Consider the following 17,013-nt stretch of genomic DNA (forward strand, 5'->3'; position numbering starts at 1 on the left):
ACCCATCCTTCCACTCACCAGTCTATCCCTCTGTCCACCCAGCAGCTCAGCCATTAGCCCTGCCCACCAACCCATCCAACATGTAAGTACTGAGTCAAGTGCCCAGCACTACAAGGTGCAGACGCAGAGATGGGCAAGACACTCAGAAGCAGACACACAGAGCAGTGTTCGTTCACCCTTTCCTGCAGGGGAGCCCACTGATGCTGGGGTCAGGGAGGGTATCTGAGCTCCTTGGATGGCTCTGGATTCACGTTTCAGGAGGAAAGCTCCCTCTTCCCCAGCTCAGCCGGGCAGGTGTGCCTGTCTAGAAATGGAGCCAGTGGGTGGGGAGGGCAGGTGATGTGGACAGGGGTCTGCAGAGGAGCTCAGAGCCCAGAGCCTGAGGTCTCACGGGTTTGGGCTCAGTGCTGCATGTTAGCTGCTCTCACCTGTTCTCCAAGGCCAGGCGGGGGTGCTTGGCACGGAGGGCAACTCTGAGCCTCTACCCTGGCAGCCCAGGGCGATGAGCTTCTCTTTGGGAATCTTCTGCAGATGAATGTGGAAACCACTGCCAGGAGGAGAGGGTGCAGCCCTGTTTTTCCCCTGCCCTGGGGATTGAACCAAGGGCTTTTCACTGAGCTATATCCCAGCCCTTTGTTAATTTCCTATTTTAAAACAGGGCCTTGCTAAATTGCTGAGTTGCCTAGGGGATGCTAAACGTGTGATCCGCCTGCTTCTGCCTCCCATCTGAGCCATGGGATTACCTGACTCGCAGTACAGTTTTGACCAGAGTTGTGGGAGACAGTCCCTGTGGGGTGGTCCGGGGAGCCCTAGGCAGCGCAATGCAGGGCTGCGGAAACTCCCTTTCATGGGTCTCCACAACCTTTTGTCCAGGGCAATGAGGGCTGAGTGGGACAGACATGCGGGACCAAAGGACGCAGATGACAGGCACAGTGGAGTTCCTGGGTGGACTCACACGGGTCCAGGGGGTGGGTGGCTGTGATGCCCTAGAGGTGGTCTCAGCCATTGTCGGCTTCTGGGGAAGAATTCAACCTGGCTGTGCTTTCCATGGTCCCTTTTAGATCATGATACAGCCTGAGGTGACTTACACATTGTTTTAAAGTCTAGATCCTTTGTGCCTGCGTCGATGGGGCCAGCATTCTAAGCTCTTCTTGGCTTTGGGGTTTCTCCAGGATTAGGACCAGAGCTAAGACAGTGGAGTCTGGAAATACCATGCAAAAGGGAACCCAGGACACTGAGAATGCTTACGGCCACTAGCTGTGTCCGACCCTGGCTTTATCATGAGTTATTAAACTCTTTTTGTCTGAAGATTTGATTGTAGCCAGGGGGTGTCCTTAGCAAGGTTGCTGGGGGTGTGGCCTGGAAGGGTCACTCTTTCTCCAGCTCCTTCCTTGATCTCCCTCTGCTTCCTGGCCCTCAGCCCTGAGCAGCCCTGTTCCACGTAGCCCGTCCACCCTGCTGCCTGGGGGAGCTGGCAGACTATGGACTGAACCCTCCACAACCATGAGCCAAAGTAAACCTTCTTGTAAGCTGGGGTCAGGTATTGTGTCTCGGTGACAAGGAAAACAACTAAGACACAACTCAACTCAAAGATGCTGTCCTTGGACCCTGGGTGGAGGGGCTGACATCCTGAGTGTGCAGAGCAGGGGCGGCACACTCAAAATAGCTCATTCTCCCACCTGCGGCAAAATTGTCAGCTTCTCAGTACACACACGGAGAAGAAGAAACCGAGGCCATATCAAATTTGTTTTTATTTGTTCCAGTCAAAAAAAAGAGGAACTCCTCAATATGTAAACAGTTTCCCTAACACAGCGAGTTCTTAAAGATATATATATTATATATTTGTATTCATTTTTATTCTAAAAAATTTTGGCATTGTAGTGATTTCTCAATACATAATTTGTGCTTTCGCAGTGAGCATGCTTTTGTCTCGTCCGTGCACAGACGTTACTTGGAGTGGAGGCGAGGGACTCACAGGAGGACCAGAAGGAGGGGCAGGAGCCAAACTAGTACTAGAACTCGACCTGGCTTTGCTTTTGAAGAAGCGTAGTGACAATTTGACCTCAGAAACAAATCTTAGTTACTTGATCATGAAGAAAAGTCAGAAGCCTTGGCAGGATTTTTTGAAAGATGAAATTCCTTATTTTTTAAAATTTCTATTTAACTCTAAAGGGTCAGGGAAAACTGTGTTTTGTATACTGTTTGTTTCAGCATCTGCACTTCCCTCCTTCAGCAAATCTGGTTATGATTTTGCTAGACATGTAGTAAGCATGTAACTAACTACACACGGCTGGAGTTTCCTTAGTTTCTTTCTGTTTTTCAAGGATTCACTGAATCCCTTTAGAGGGCTTCCCGGTTACGTCCAAGGATGGTTTGCTTTTTTTCAGTGAAAAGTGTTATTTTCGTCCCATCCTAAAGACTGGAGATCCCTTTTCAGCATTATGGCATGTTTATGAATAGCTTCTCTGATGACACCCCTTCCTCAGTCATGTTCTGTAGCCTGGAGTTCCACGTCTCCTACGGTTCAGCACCAGTTTCCAAATGCACGTTTTATCAGACCTCACGGTGAGCCACCCACCCTGTGTCAGCTGGCCTAAGCATTCTCCCCGGGGCAGAAGTCTCTGGTCTCTGGGCCCCTCCTATGCTGGGTCCTGACACCGAAGTGCCTCCCCCCTTGGATCTGTCTCCTCCAAAGCCCGCCCGGCTCGAAGTGACGTCAGAATACAACCCTCCCTTCCCTCTGAACCATCTCCTACTGCTTACACAGAAGCTCCTCTGCTTCTGGTGCATCCCAGCACATTTGTCATACCTACTACTGTGGACTGCGTTGTCTCCTTCCTAACGCTAGACTCAGTTTCTCCAAGTGTGAAGTGGAACCAGCATTTGTTCACAGGCTTCCACGCAGGCAGCATAGTGGTGTCGCATGGTAAGCGGTGGGCCTGCTGGGGACTGTGGATGGGTATTACTGCCCCAGAGTCCACACTCTCGCATAGGCATCACTGGCTGCATCAGAAGGGTTCTCTAAGGATTTGTGGCCAACTTTCAGTCAGGTGAATGTGTATTTGGAGCACTGATGCGGGGCCATCAGACGGCTTTCTGATTTCATCCTGGTCTAGGTTAAGGTGGGTGCTGGATCCCTGGAGAACAAACATGGTAATGTGTTCCAGCTCCCAGCATTGATGGGCTTCCCTGCACCGTGGCAACCAAACACTATTTCTCTGCAGGATGTAAGCGTTTGATCAAAAACTTAAGTTCTTAGGAAAGTGGCTGGGGATAAAAAGAAAGCTTGTGTATCTGCATCTAGCCATTAATTAATTAATTTTTAAGATCATTTTGTTCTGACAAGTTCTGTGTGCGGGTGAGAGAGAAATTCTGGTCAAAGGAAACACAAAAGTTCACAACCATGCAACCTCCAAACCAGTTCATCTCACTCTAAAGTTTCACAGATTTACAATTAAAGCAACTATTGAAACTTGGGCACCACTGTAGACTTTTGCATGGCAGAACCTCCTGGAATATTTTTTTTTCTATGTTAGGAATTGGCTCTTACATTGTATTAGGCCAGAGAGAATATTTTGGGCCTTAGTATTATATTATGCTATTTTATTAGGAAAGACAGAATTAATTTCTTTCAATTCTTGTTCACTTGACAGGAAGAAAACAGCTACTAAATCTCACTATTTCTATATGATTAAAATGAAGCAGAGCACAGTGATACATATAAGAAGGGAAGATGGCTAGAATAGAGTAGCGGAATTACAATATCATTATGGTTTAAGGTTTTTGCTTCCTTAATTATCTTCTATTTGCTTTCATGTGTGTTTTTGCCTGAGGTCCTAGATGCATGTTTCAGGGAGAAGAGCGTTAGATTCAGGTCAAAAACAAGGCCAGGAAACGCCGGGGTAGTGTCGCACGCCTGTAACCTCAGTACTTAGGAGGAAGAGACAGGAGGATTGTGAGTCTGAGGCCAGCCTGTGCCACATAGCAAGTGCAAGGCAACCTGGGCTGTGTAACAGGAGTCTCAACAAACAAACAAACAAACAAACAGACAGACTCAACCATTAAACAAAACAAAGTGAAAAACAAGTTGCCAATGACCTGTTGGAACGTCACGAATGAGCCTCAAGCGGCGGCTGTGCGATTGTGCAGTTAATTTCTATCAGTGATGCTAGTCTTCACTGGGGCATTTTCTGCACAGAGGAGCCCACAGTGCTTACCTAGGAGGTTACTACCTCCCATCTCGTCCACCTGCTGCCAGGGTTAGTGTAGCAGAGGAGGGAGGGAGATGTGGTTTGCAAGGGGCTGCTGGAAATAAGTGTGTGGTTGGTAGTTGAATTTCACTGCTATTAGCAAAGGAACCAGGGAAATCATAAAAAGGATAAGACTTAAAAACTCATACGGGCCCGTTTAGCGGTGTAGACCTGAGCTGCTGAGTGTGGGTTGGAACTGATATTAAAGTCTCAGAAGTGGAGCCTGTGGAGTGCAGATGCCTGCTGAGCAAGACAGGGAAACTAGCAGCAGGCTGCATGTCCTTCTCAAGGTCAGGGAGTGTTCATCAAGAAACACTGCAGTCTGGACCACAAAACACACTTTAACACATTTACAGTTCAGAAATCCTACAGCATCTGTCCTTAGATCATAAAGGAGTTAAGGTAGAAATTAAAAACAGAAAGACAGATGAAAAATCTTCGCACTCTTTAAGATTAAGTGGCATAATTTTAATAAAGAAATCTCTAGAGAGATTAAAAATATTGTGAACTACATGGAGATATTAATACAATTTATACAGTGAAAGCAGTCCTTAGAAATTGATAGTATTGAATGACTATTAGAAAAGATGATCAGAAAGCAATCATCTAAGCTTGCATCTCAGGAAAAGAGCAAATTAAATTCAAAGTGAGCAGATGGAAATAAATAAAAATTAGAGCAGTGATGGATGAAGTTAAAGGCAGGAACTCCATTAAAAATCAGTGGGGGGAACTCAAAATGGGTTCTTTTAAAAAAATCAATGAGAGACAGAGAGAGAGAGAGACTGGGAATTACTAATATCAGAAACAAAACAAGAGGCATCACTACAGACCTCATAGACGTTGATAGGCTAACGAAGGAAAGTTATGAACAATCCTTTGCCTACCAAATTGATAACCTAGGTGAAACGCCAAAACTAATACCAGAAGAAATAATCTGAATAGGCCTATATTTATTAAAAATTGGAGTAAATGATTAATAACTTTCCCAAACAAAAAGCACTAGGCCCAGATAAGTTCACTAATGAATTCTACCAAACAGTTGAGGAAGAAATTATACCTAATCTTTATAATCTCTTTTATAAGACAGAAATAGAGGGAACACTTTTGAACTCATTCTGGAAATCTACTGTTACCTAGTACCAAAACCAAACCAAGATACTATAAGAAGAGAAAACTTCAGATCAACCTCTCATGAATGTAGAGACAGAAATGTTCAGTAACATGTTTGCAAACTGAATCCAACAAAGTGGTAAAAGAATTATGTGGCATAATCAAAAGGAATTTATTCCAGGTAAATATGGCTGGTTTAACATTCAAAAACCAATTAGTACAACCCACATTAACAGACTAATAAACAAAATTGTATGATCATATCAATAGATGCAGAAAAATCACTTAATAAATCTAAATAATGATTCATGGTAAAAAGCCTCCACAAATTAGGAATAATGGAACAATTCCACTACCTGATAAGTGTATTCAAGAAAACTTTTTAGGTGTCATCTATTCAAAGGTGAGAAACTTGGAACTTTCTCACTAAAATAAGATCAGGAACAAAGCAGAGGTCTCTTCTCATTGTTCTTTCTTTCTTTCTTTCTTTCTTTCTTTCTTTCTTTCTTTCTTTCTTTCCTTCCTTCCTTCCTTCCTTCCTTCCTTCTTTCCTTCTTTCTTTCTTTCTTTCTTTCTTTCTTTCTTTCTTTCTTTCTTTCTGTCTTTTTGATGCAGAATTTTGCTATGAAGTTTAGGCTGGCCTTGAACTCATTATGTAGCCCAGGCTAACCTCAAACACGCAGCAGTCCTCCTGCCTCAGCCTGCCGAGTGCTGGGATTATAGGTGTGTGCTGCCATGCCTGGATACCTTGCTTGCTTTTTTGAGGCGGGTTCTCTCCACCTTTGCTTGACCGACCTTGAACTCCCAATCCTGCCGTCTCAGCCTCCCGAGGGGCTGGACTTGCAGGCTGTGCCACTGTGCCTGGTTCAGCACCGCTTTTCAGCATGGCCCTGAAAACCTTGTTTAATAAAATAAGATGAGAAAAGGAACTAATAGGTATCCTGACTGGGAAAGAGTCCACAAAGCCTTGTTTGCAGATGATGTGATTCCCTATGTAGAAAATCTAAAAGAATTGATGAAACTCTCCTATTTTTGAAATAATCCATTATAGCAAGGTTACATGATGGAAAATTAACATGCAAAAATAATTGCTTTCTTGTATACCATCTATGAACAGTGGAATTCAAGATTAAAAGTACATTATCTTTTAAATTAGTAACCTTCAAGTGAAATGCTTAGGTATAAATCTAATGAAACATATGCAAGATCTGTGTGAGGAAAATTATAAAACTCTGATGAAAGTCATTAAGAAAATGTAAAGAAGTGGCGATGCGTTCTGTGTACCTGAAAAGGAAGTCTCAGTGTGTCAAGGAGTCTGCTCCTCCAGCTTGATCTACAGATTCATCAATTGCCAATCAAATACCCCACCGGGTGCTTTATGAATACAAACCAATTCTAAAGTTTTCATGTAGAAATGAAAAGATCTAGAGTAGACAACGCGTTACTGGAGAAGCAACACCAAACCAGAAGACTGATAGCACTAGACCTCAAGACTTCATGTAAATTTATGATAATTAAGACAATTTAGTTTTGGCAAAAGAATGGGCATATAAGCCAAAAGAAAGGGATTGAGATTCCGTAAATAGATTTGCATAAATACAGGTAACTAATCTTCAACAAAGAAGCAAAGGCTTATTTTCGACAAAGGGGAAAAGATAGTCTTTTCAGTAAAAGGTGTTGGAACAATTGAACATCCATGTTAGGAAAAATAGCCTGCACGCACACGCTTCATGAAAACTGACTACAGATCTAATGTAAAATGCAAAATCATAAAGCCTCTAGAAGATAACAGAGGAGAAAATTTAGAGAATCTTGAGTATGATCCGTGAATGATAAACTAGATTTAATTAGGTGGATAAGCTTCTGTCCTGCAGAAACAATGTCAGAGAATGACAAGGTAAGTCACAAGATTGGGAGAAAATATTTGCAAAAGATACCTCTGGTAAAGAGCTATTATTCAAAATATACAAAGAGCTTTCAAAACTCAACAGTGAGACAACGAACAGCTAATTATGAAACAGACAAAAGACCAAGGCAGACATCTTCATGGGAAGGGATATAGAAATGGAAAGGAAGCTGAGAAAAGGGTGTTTATCCTTGTGTGTCAGTAGCAATTGCAGATTGAGACTGCAGTGAAATAGACTGCACACTTATCGGAACGGCTAAAACTCAAAACTTTGATAACGTCAAATGCTGATGAGGGTGTGGGGCATCAGGAATTGTAGTTCAGAGTCCAAAAGGGTAGAGCCCCTCTGAGAGGCAGTTTGCTAGCTTCTTCTAAACTAAGTGTAGTCATGGCATTACAGTAGCACAAACGTGTTCCTTCCAGATAAACTGGAAACTTATCCATGCAGAAACCTACACAGATGTACAGAGGAGATTTACCCATAACTGCCCGAACTTGGAGGCAACCGAGATCTCCTTAAGTAGTGAATGGACAAACCGTGGTTCAGTGCAAATGAAATGTTGCTTAGTGCTAAAAATAAAAGATCTGCCCATACATGGAGAAACCTAATGCACATCATCAAGTGAGAGCGTCTGATCTGAAAAGGCTATGGATCGTGCAGTGTCAACTACCTGACATTCTGCAAAAGACAAAATTGTAGAGACTACGGAAGTTGCTACCACTGGGGCTGGACAGAGATAAAGAGAGCACAGAGCATCTTCCGGACAGCAAAACTACTCTGTGAGAAACTGTATTGGTGGATCCACGTCATTATACATGTGCCCAAACCATGGAATGCACTGCCCCGAAAGTGAGTGCATTTATCACCTGGAACGGACACACCACTCTGGTGTGCTGTGATGGGGCTCAGGGGGCAAATCAGAATTACTTTCTGCTTAATTTTGTTACGAACCTAAAGGTGCTCTCAAAAAGATAATTTATCGATTACTAGAAGAATAAGAGGAGAAAAATGTTTTCAGAGCAGTCCAGTGAGTTATGCAGGAACTCACAGCTCATCTGGGGGCAGGACCAGAATTCTGTTCTCCTAATGTGAGTCCAAGGTGTCCAGAAAGCTGAGAAAGAAAGGCTGTTTTATGACCATGGCCTGTGAGTTGAGGGAAGTTAAAAAAAGGAACCACAGCGACAGTGGGGGAAATGTGATTGTCACTCTTAAGGCTTGGGCTTCCTAAAAATTTACTTATAAGAACCAGCTCACCCGTGGCTGAAAAGAAGTATGTATGGGAATGTGTGTGTTTGAGTACGTGTGCGTGTATGTGTGTAAATGTGTGTATTCAGGTGTGTGTGTGTGTGTGTGTGTGTGTGTATACCTGTGCACGGGGAGGCAGTGTTAGATTTGTGAGCTAATGCGTTAGTTACAGAGGTCTGAGAACGCCGTCATCGTGCTGTGTACCAGGGGACAGATCTGGAAATGCCATGTGTGCTGTTGATGCCTGCTGTGACAGAGCTAGAAAGGAGGTGCCCGCTGTTACCATCTAGGTTGTAGAAAATTCTCATCTGTGCTCTATGCCCAGTGCAGACCCAACAAGCCCACCAGGCCAGCTTCACACTCTGGAATCTATAGAGGCGCCCCCTACTGTGGGCAGAATCAGAGATCCATCACTCTCCTGCAAGCAGACCCTCTGCTCACTCTGTTCCTCTAAAGTGTCCCTGAGCTGGAATTTCCTGCAGTTTGTGTGCAAGGTGTGTGTGTGTGTGGTGTGGGAAGGACTGTTTAAAGAGTAGCTTAAAAAAATTAAAGAATAGCTTTTTAGAAGCAGTGTAGTCATTATTAAATGCGAGCAATGGTGAGCAGGAAGAGGAATGTTTGTGGGGGTCCTGCCTGTCTCCCTGGTGCCCCCCAAGGCTGTGTGTAGGTGGAGCACCCAGGAGCCTCAGTCCCTGGCCGCCAGCTGCCTCCAGTCTGCACCAGAGAGGTCCCTGCAGATAGGCTGGGGGTTGCCATGGCAGCAGCCATCTGCATCTCCTGGGTTTCCCCATGAGTGCCCGGTGTTCTCCCCAGAGCACGGTATGTGCAGACTGCAGGAGGGGAAGGATCACTGTGCCAGCAGGCAGCTATCTGGATCATGGCAAAGCCCTCTGTGCATTGCCCGTGTGGCTATCTTTTTACAGGGGGGTACTGATCCAGGATGAAATCACCCCTCAGACAGAAGGGGCCAGGCAGGTCACATTTTGGCAGTGAAATGAGGAGAGACCCCAAGGAAGAGCAGCAGGGCAGGGCGCTTGGATGGACCTCTGAGGTCAGGAGAAAGCTGGGTGGGGGCCCCTGGGGACAGCCTCTTGTGTCGCAGTCCAGGGGAGAGCCTTGTGGGTGAGGGTGGGACCCTTGACCTGCTGTTCTCACTTGGTGACCCGCAGGGGGAAACCAGGACAGAGTTTTTGTCCATGGTGGAGTGGGTTTAAACAGATCAAATCACCAGACTTTCTTAAAAAATGGGAACAGGAAGGTGGTGTTGGTGACAGGCTGAGTCTGTCACCATGATAGCCCAAAGGGAGAATTTCTAGAGAGTGAAGAATTAGGTATTTGAAGAGAAAAACTCCACAAAAATACTTTGGTGACTGCACTGGGAAAGTCAGTTGTTTATGCTCCATTTTTGCTGTATATTATTTTACTAGGGTTTTTACAGGGGTGGGTCACTCTGATGGTTAGTGGACACTGAGGGTTTTGAGAAGCCACCACTGCAGACTCTGCGGGTATTCTGCAGGGTCAGGGACCTGGCTAAGGTGAGCTTAGATGTAGGGTCCCCAGCAGCCATGTCACAAGTTCATCGTCTCCTGCTCATGCAGAGTGACCTCAGCAGGTGGGCTTGGCTACCAATCCTGACTGAGGCTGGGGGAGAGAGGGCTTTGCCTGTACCCACTTCCAGAGTCAGTGATGCTGAGAGATGATGCCAGGGTGGATCCTGCCTTGACCAGATCTGAGGACCGTGGTCCTTCCCTCCTTTGAGGACAATGTCTGAAGACCAGAGGCTCAGCTCATGTACAGCTGGCTGGACTCCAGCTCTGTAACTCATGCTGACCATTTGTCCTGCTGGTGTTTGGGGGTCACAGACCTAACACAGATACACGCAGACACTCAGCCCAGCCCGGGGCTCTGCGTCACCAGGAGTCTGATCTTATGCTCCTGGGATATCTTGCTCCTTGTATGAGCATTGTAAGGTTTCTATTAAAATTTTAGAAATGATGATAAATCACGTGGTTAGTTCACTAGTGTTTGTTGGTAGTGGGTATTTACATTGCCTGAGAAGAACAGCCCTTCTTGTTTTTTATAAAGATTGGCCAAGGCGATTCACAGCATTTATGACCATTGTTAATACAACGGGTACTGAGCCTTAATCTCGAGATGGCCAATTACGCTTTGACAGAGAGTACATTTCATTTGAAAGTGAGAGCCACGTAATCTGGATTCTCCGCCCAACCATAGTGCACGTTAGGATTATGTCTAGGATGGGGTGTCTTTACAGACACATTTCCTTAGTGATAAACCTCCATACTGATCACACGGTCACCCCAATGAACTATTCTTGTGGGGTTTAAAAGTATTTTGCCTTCCTTCTCTAGCACTCTATTTCAACTAGGTGGATACAGGAAGCTTTCTTCTGCCAAGGCAAAGTGGCCAGGTAAAAGTTTGGCTCCTTTTACATTTTACTTAAGTTTTATGGTGTTGCACTTGGAGATTTCTTCCCCCCACTCTGGTTTATTGCTCTTCCGTGAGGGTGAGGGGTCCCAAGCGTTTGTAGAGTCTGTTTTGAAGACACCACGGTCGATTTACTTTTAGACATGAGACCAAATCCCCGTTTATCTGCAACAACACACAAGGATTCATGACAAAATATTTTCTTTCCTGTCTAATTTCCAGGAAAATGCCCATAAGAGAACTTGATATGCTTTTGATCGAACTAATCAAGAACTCAACTTGGCCGACTATGTCTGGCATCAGGATGCTTTCTTAGAATGTAAGTGAGTTCAAGTCAGTGACACTAAAGCCCAAACCTCACCGTATGGATCTCATCCATCCAGTGTTTCCGCGGTTCCCGATCGTTACCTGTGCTTCATCCACCAGCCCTCTGCAGCCCTTCTCTGCCCGAGGAGTGAACCTCCTGGGTTTCCAAGGGAAGTGTTCAGTTTCTGATTCGCACGTTAGACCTCTGAGTGGCCACAGAGGCTGAGCCATCGCACAGATGTGGTCGTCCAAGGGCCACCTTTCCCACATCCAACAGTGCTGAGCTGTAGGCTGGACGGAACTAGCAAGGAAATAGACATCTCAAAGGCCTTGTTAGATCTTCTCCAAGAGAGGGAAAGACAGCGGCCACGGCGGGGAGGGAGGAGGCCGGTTGGTGTGTGACAAGGCCACTGGGCCCCTGGAGCAGGACAGCAAGAAAAGGAAGCCTCCTTCCTGTGAGCTGCACCAGAGCGTTGGCTTTGCGAGGCCTGCAGAGCAGGCACCCCTTCATCCAGAGATGCCTTCTGTTTCCCCAGGACAGACTGGGGTGACTCCAATAGATTTATACCGGAAACCAGTCCATTCTTCCATGCTTCTTAGGAGTGTCTTAGGGTACAGTACAAGTCCCAGGAGTACTATTAGTACTCTTAAGCACTCAATGATTAATACTACTAAATAATACAGTGCAGGGGCTGGGGATGAGCTTTCTCTGCAAAGAGCTAGCTAGTAAATATTTCAGTCTTTGCCGGCCATATGCTCCCTGCTGCAATTACTCAGCTCTGCGCGGGGAGGTTGTAAGCAGCCACAGGCAAAGCATAAATAAATGGTCTGGCTGGGCTCCATTTGTGGACGCTGGAATTTAAATTTCATGTGATTTTTGTATGTCACAAAATAGTCTTTGTTCCCCTAACCATTTATAAATGGAAACATCTATCTTAGGTCACAACAGGCAGCAGGCCAGTTTCGGGTTTACCAAACTTGTTTTTTTTTCTTCTTTTTCTGGTAGTAAAAAGAGCCCCTGGCTTATAAGTTTGTGACATGGATTTGATACCACAAGCAATGATTTTCTGGTCTTGTAACCTTGGGGAAATTACTTATTTTACCGTAGTTTTCCATCTATAACAACGTACATTATAATATTCAGCCTCCCATGGGGGTTAGAATTCAATGAGATGATTTGCCTGGGTGCTTGAAATTTCCCACACAATGTCAGGTGCAATATTGTTCTGTTATTATTGTGCAATCCCTGATAGAATTTTGGCTTCTCGGTGTACACTCTGTCCAAAAGCCCTTCAAGACATTAAGGGCAGAAATTTTGGAAAGAAATGCATTTCGTTCAATTATAAATCAAAGGATAACATTTTCTTAAATATATGTTGGCCATTAAGTCTAGAAACAAGACAGTATTACGTGGCCGTACTGTAACATAATATCATAGCCTTTGTTTTTCAGTTTCTCAGCCACCCACTGGAAGGAAATCATCTAGCCGGTAACCTCTGCCGTGTGTGTAGTGTGTTTCACTGACAGTCATCCTCCTGCCTCTGTAGCATCACACAGAGAATCACCCAGTTCAAGGACAGAAAGACTGGGGGTCAGCAGGCTGTTTAGAGGCCGCTACCTATTGAGGCTCCTCCCAGTGTGGTCACGGAATTCCCACCACGTTCTTATGCCTTGTTCTCTACCTTTGCCGCCTTCTGCCAAGAGTGTCTGAATAGCCCAGTGATACTGGTTTAAATCTAAACTCAAAAAAACAAAAACAAAACCAAGAAACAGGGATGGGGGAAAGCAAAAAACTAGAACTGTTAAGAAATATAGGAGAGGAAAGCATTTGGAGACTTAAAAATTGAGACTTTTAAATGAAGTCAGGACTACCGTGTTAGGGCCCTGGTATGGTTATCCCTGTAAGACGGACTTGTGCTTAGAAATACGTTGACATTTTCAGGGACAACGGCTGGATTTCTGTTAGGGAAACAATGATACTGAACTGGATTGGTAGGTTTGGAACCAGACAGCAAGGGAAAGAGAAGAGAGGGACGGGGCGGAGGCAGCAGGGGATGAGCGTGTATGGCTGGGTGGATGTAGTGGTGGCGGGGACAGCCACGCTGGAACGCCGTGTGTGGAACAAATGTAAAAGGGCTGGGCTGCCTTTACAGCCATCCCAAGTGGGTTAGTGCAAAAGAGATGCTTGCCCTGGGGGACAGCCAATCACGCAGCGACTTAATCGCGTGAAGCTGATTTCAGGGGCTCTTTCCACTGGATAGTGTGTTGGGTGGGCAGAAGTGGGAAACTCTGAGGACCGCTCGGTCCCAGGCAGGTCACCCTTCCAGCTCTACCTGCCCTTGGCTCTAGAAATACTTTGCTCCATCACCCTGGTGTCCTATGGGACAAATGGACCTGCAGTTCAAGGTTCTTACCTAAGTCACAGATCCTGCCAGGCTTTAAGGAAAATTGCCAACTCTACCAACCGAACAGACTGAAACGCCTCCTCGACAGTGACCCCGGCAGTTACGGGCATTGTCCCGTTCCAGTCAACGTGTTTATTTTCATAGTGCTTGTTTCGATAATAGAGTACGCGCAGGAATAAGGTCGAGTAGAAAGGGTAGAAATTGTGGGGTCAGTTTTGTTGAGCTGTCTTAATGCAAAAAACCCCAGCCCCTACTTACTGCTTAGAAAACGCAGTCTGAAACGAACTTCTCTCAGGTCCAAATTTTAACAGTTGACACAAAATACACTGTTAAACCGTGTTCTCGATAACTGTAGAAAAATAGACATGTGTGAGAGGGACATTCTAATAAAAGGTCCTTCACGAGCATCCTCCTTTGAAGATTCAGAGCTCGCATTACAAAAGTGAGAGATTTGGTTCCAGTTCTGTCTCCAGCGACATTGGCAGGGGGACAGCGGGTGCCCTGTCACAGACCCAGAACAGGCACGGTGCAGATCTCATCAAGGTCTTGGGTCTCGGAGCTCAAGGGCAGGGAAGAAACCATCAGGCCCCAAGCTGCAATTCCAACACAGCCACGGCAAGTGTTTGTCCTTTGAGCCTTAGCAATGGGGTTTTAAAAGGCCCAGTGGATCTTCAAGAGAGTGTGAAGTAGGCATTTCATGGCCCTACTCTGTCTCGCTTGGTGCCACAGGACAGGGTGCCCTTCGTAAGGCTGCCATGAGGCCAGGCTGTGGCAGGCGTCTCGGGCTCTCTCCTCCTGGACTACTTCCTCCTAAGAGTGCACAGGATGGACGAACATGACTCAACAGACAGACAACCGGTGCCAAAGAGTGAACTGCCAAAAACAGGGAAGGGCTATAGCCACCAGCTTGAGTTTCCAAAGAACCAGAGCCAAGAAGTGGGTACCGAGATGCCAGGTCTCTGCCGCGGGAGAGACCCCGATGCTCAGCAGAGGAGCCGCTCTCTTTAGCTCTGGGCCGTCCTTTCCAGTGAAAGGGTCCCTGACCACAGCCAAGGCCCATGCAGCCTGCTCAGAGAAGGCGAGGGCGATGCTGAGGACAGACAGCTCTGACCTCTTCCACCTCCGGGGCTCAAGACTTCAGCTGAGTACAGCTGTAGGAGCTGAAAATAGACTTGAATCCGTTCAATGAATATTCATGATGGGCCACTGTGTTAAGGAACAAACAGTTTATAAATGCAAAAACTTAATATGAAAGATCTGTCACAGTGCAAAATCTCCACCTGCCCTGAGGTTTTTTTTTGTCTAAGATTCTCTTTCTTTTCTTAGCCATCTTTCTTTCTGAAGTTTAGATTTTCAGTACAAAGTACTCTTCTTCCCTTTCCTCTTCCTTCCTTCTTTCCTACCTTCCTCTTTGCACATTAAAATAAATTAAGGCTACCATTTTTTGTTTGTTCTCTTTTGATCAAGAGACACTTTGGATTTGATTTTTAGATAGTGGCACGCTTTAAAGAGATGCTTAGACAGTCACCAAGATGGTTGATCTAATCTTCAAACACTGAACTCTGGCAATTTAAAACTTAGAAGAAGGAGAAGGAGAAGGAGAAGGAGAAGAAAAGAAGAAGAACAAGAAAAAAAAGCCCCAATTCAAAAAATGCTGATGAATAGGTCCCCAGGTTCGGGCCAGACCTCATTCTCAGAGCGCCAGGCGGAGCACACGTTTGAAAGGTCAGTGGGGGGACATGCGTTTCTGAATTTCGAGGCTGTAGACCCAGACCTCTCCTGCTACCTCACTGCGTCTTCTTTTAAAGCCCGTGGTTCCTCATGCTTATAGGGGTGGAACAGCTGGAGAATTAGTGGTTTTGCAGAAAATTCTCCTAGATGCCCATATTCTAAAGGGCAAAAGCTCACAGGTAGAGCGTCAGGGCGACATTGGTGACATCCCAGAGAGTGTCCGGTTCCTGGCATTCTCCCCAGGCAAGTCAGCCAGACCCTTGTTATCTTTTTTTTTTTTAAACGCCCGTTTTGTAAACACAGCACAGTATGTCAGCGTGTTGGTGGTGGGTCTTGCCATCTGCTAGACCTCTCAACTGCCACCAGACCTATGGCTTATTAGATTTAACAAAAGGGTCAGCGAGGACACAGAGGTACCCTAAGGGCTACTGGGCAGGGACCCAGAACAAAGGCCAGGCCTTAAAAAATGTGGAAAAACACAGACCTCCAAACAGAAATGCCTATTGTATGCTGGGAATCTTTCTTCTTCTTCTTCTTCTTCTTCTTCTTCTTCTTCTTCTTCTTCTTCTTCTTCTTCTTCTTCTTCTTCTTCTTATGTCTAAAGTTGTATCTCTAAAATTACATGAATGACACATCTATGTACATTATTTAGAATCCTGTTCTACAGTACTTTTGTACATGCTGGGTTTTATTTCTAATTGCCAAAAGAAAATAATTACAGAAGCATAGCTATGTACAGTGGCCTCTCCTGCGCACTCCTGGCTGTGACGCCTGCCGCCGGGCGGTGAAGAGCACCTCACTCTGCGGCTGAGAAAATGGGCTGGGATCTGTAGAACCGAGGTGGCACTACTGCTGACTTCCTGATAAACAGGCACCGGAGCCTCCCTTGTCATCCCCGCACCCCCAGTGAAATCTTCGACACACTCTTTGGGGGATCTCAGATCGTACAAACAACATGCAGGTAAAAGTAGCTGCTGTCCCTAAAAGTTAAAAGGCGGTGTTTTGGGGGAGGAGACCAGGCTGGAGCCACTGAAGAGGGCACAGGGCGTTCTCTCTACCTTGTCAATCTGAACAACTGAGAGAGGGCAGGTAGGTATTTTTACACCTTGAAGATTTGATTTCCAGCAATGTCAAAATCAAAGGTAAGGAAATAAAGCGAGAAGCACGAGAGACAGACAGGAAAGGAGAGGAGAGACGGGTAGGGCTGGGAGGGCGGCGCCTCACGGGTTCTACACTTTGGATTCGCTCTCCAGGTTCGTCACATCGCCGTTCCGCTCTGTCTGCTCCTCGGGGCTCTTGTCTTCCTCCTCCGTCTCCAGTTCTGCATGCTGATTGAGTTTGCTGGACACAGACCAGCTGAGGGGCAGCTCCGCCCTGCTGGCCAGCTCGGCCAGCTCCTTGGCACTGAGGGCCGGGGTGCTGGTCTCGTAGGTCTCGTGGAAGCTGTTGTAGTCGACTTCGTAGAACCCGTCCTCCAGCGTCAGGACCGGGGTGAAACGGTACCCCCAGAGGATCTCGCTCGTGATGTAGGAGCTCCGAGCCTGGCAGGTCATCCCTGCGGGTAGGGGAGGAGAATCGGGTAAGTGTGAGGCTGGACTTCCTGGGGGGGAC

General features: G+C 46.0%; 1 protein-coding gene across 1 annotated transcript in view; it reads right to left on the reverse strand.

Moving 5' to 3' along the window:
- Positions 1-1,733: 1,733 nt before the first annotated feature.
- Kcnj6 (potassium inwardly rectifying channel subfamily J member 6) overlaps positions 1,734-17,013 on the reverse strand; it is a 240,036-nt gene continuing 224,756 nt past the window's right edge. Inside the window, exon 4 of the mRNA XM_003463932.5 lies at positions 1,734-16,957. Within this exon, the coding sequence (XP_003463980.4) occupies positions 16,632-16,957 (326 nt within the window). The 3' untranslated portion in view covers positions 1,734-16,631. The remainder of the gene's footprint in view (positions 16,958-17,013) is intronic.

This window comes from Cavia porcellus, unplaced genomic scaffold, assembly GCF_034190915.1.
Source record: "Cavia porcellus strain 051 isolate PalLab524CR breed Dunkin Hartley unplaced genomic scaffold, mCavPor4.1 scaffold_15, whole genome shotgun sequence".
NCBI classification, from domain to species: domain Eukaryota; kingdom Metazoa; phylum Chordata; class Mammalia; order Rodentia; family Caviidae; genus Cavia; species Cavia porcellus.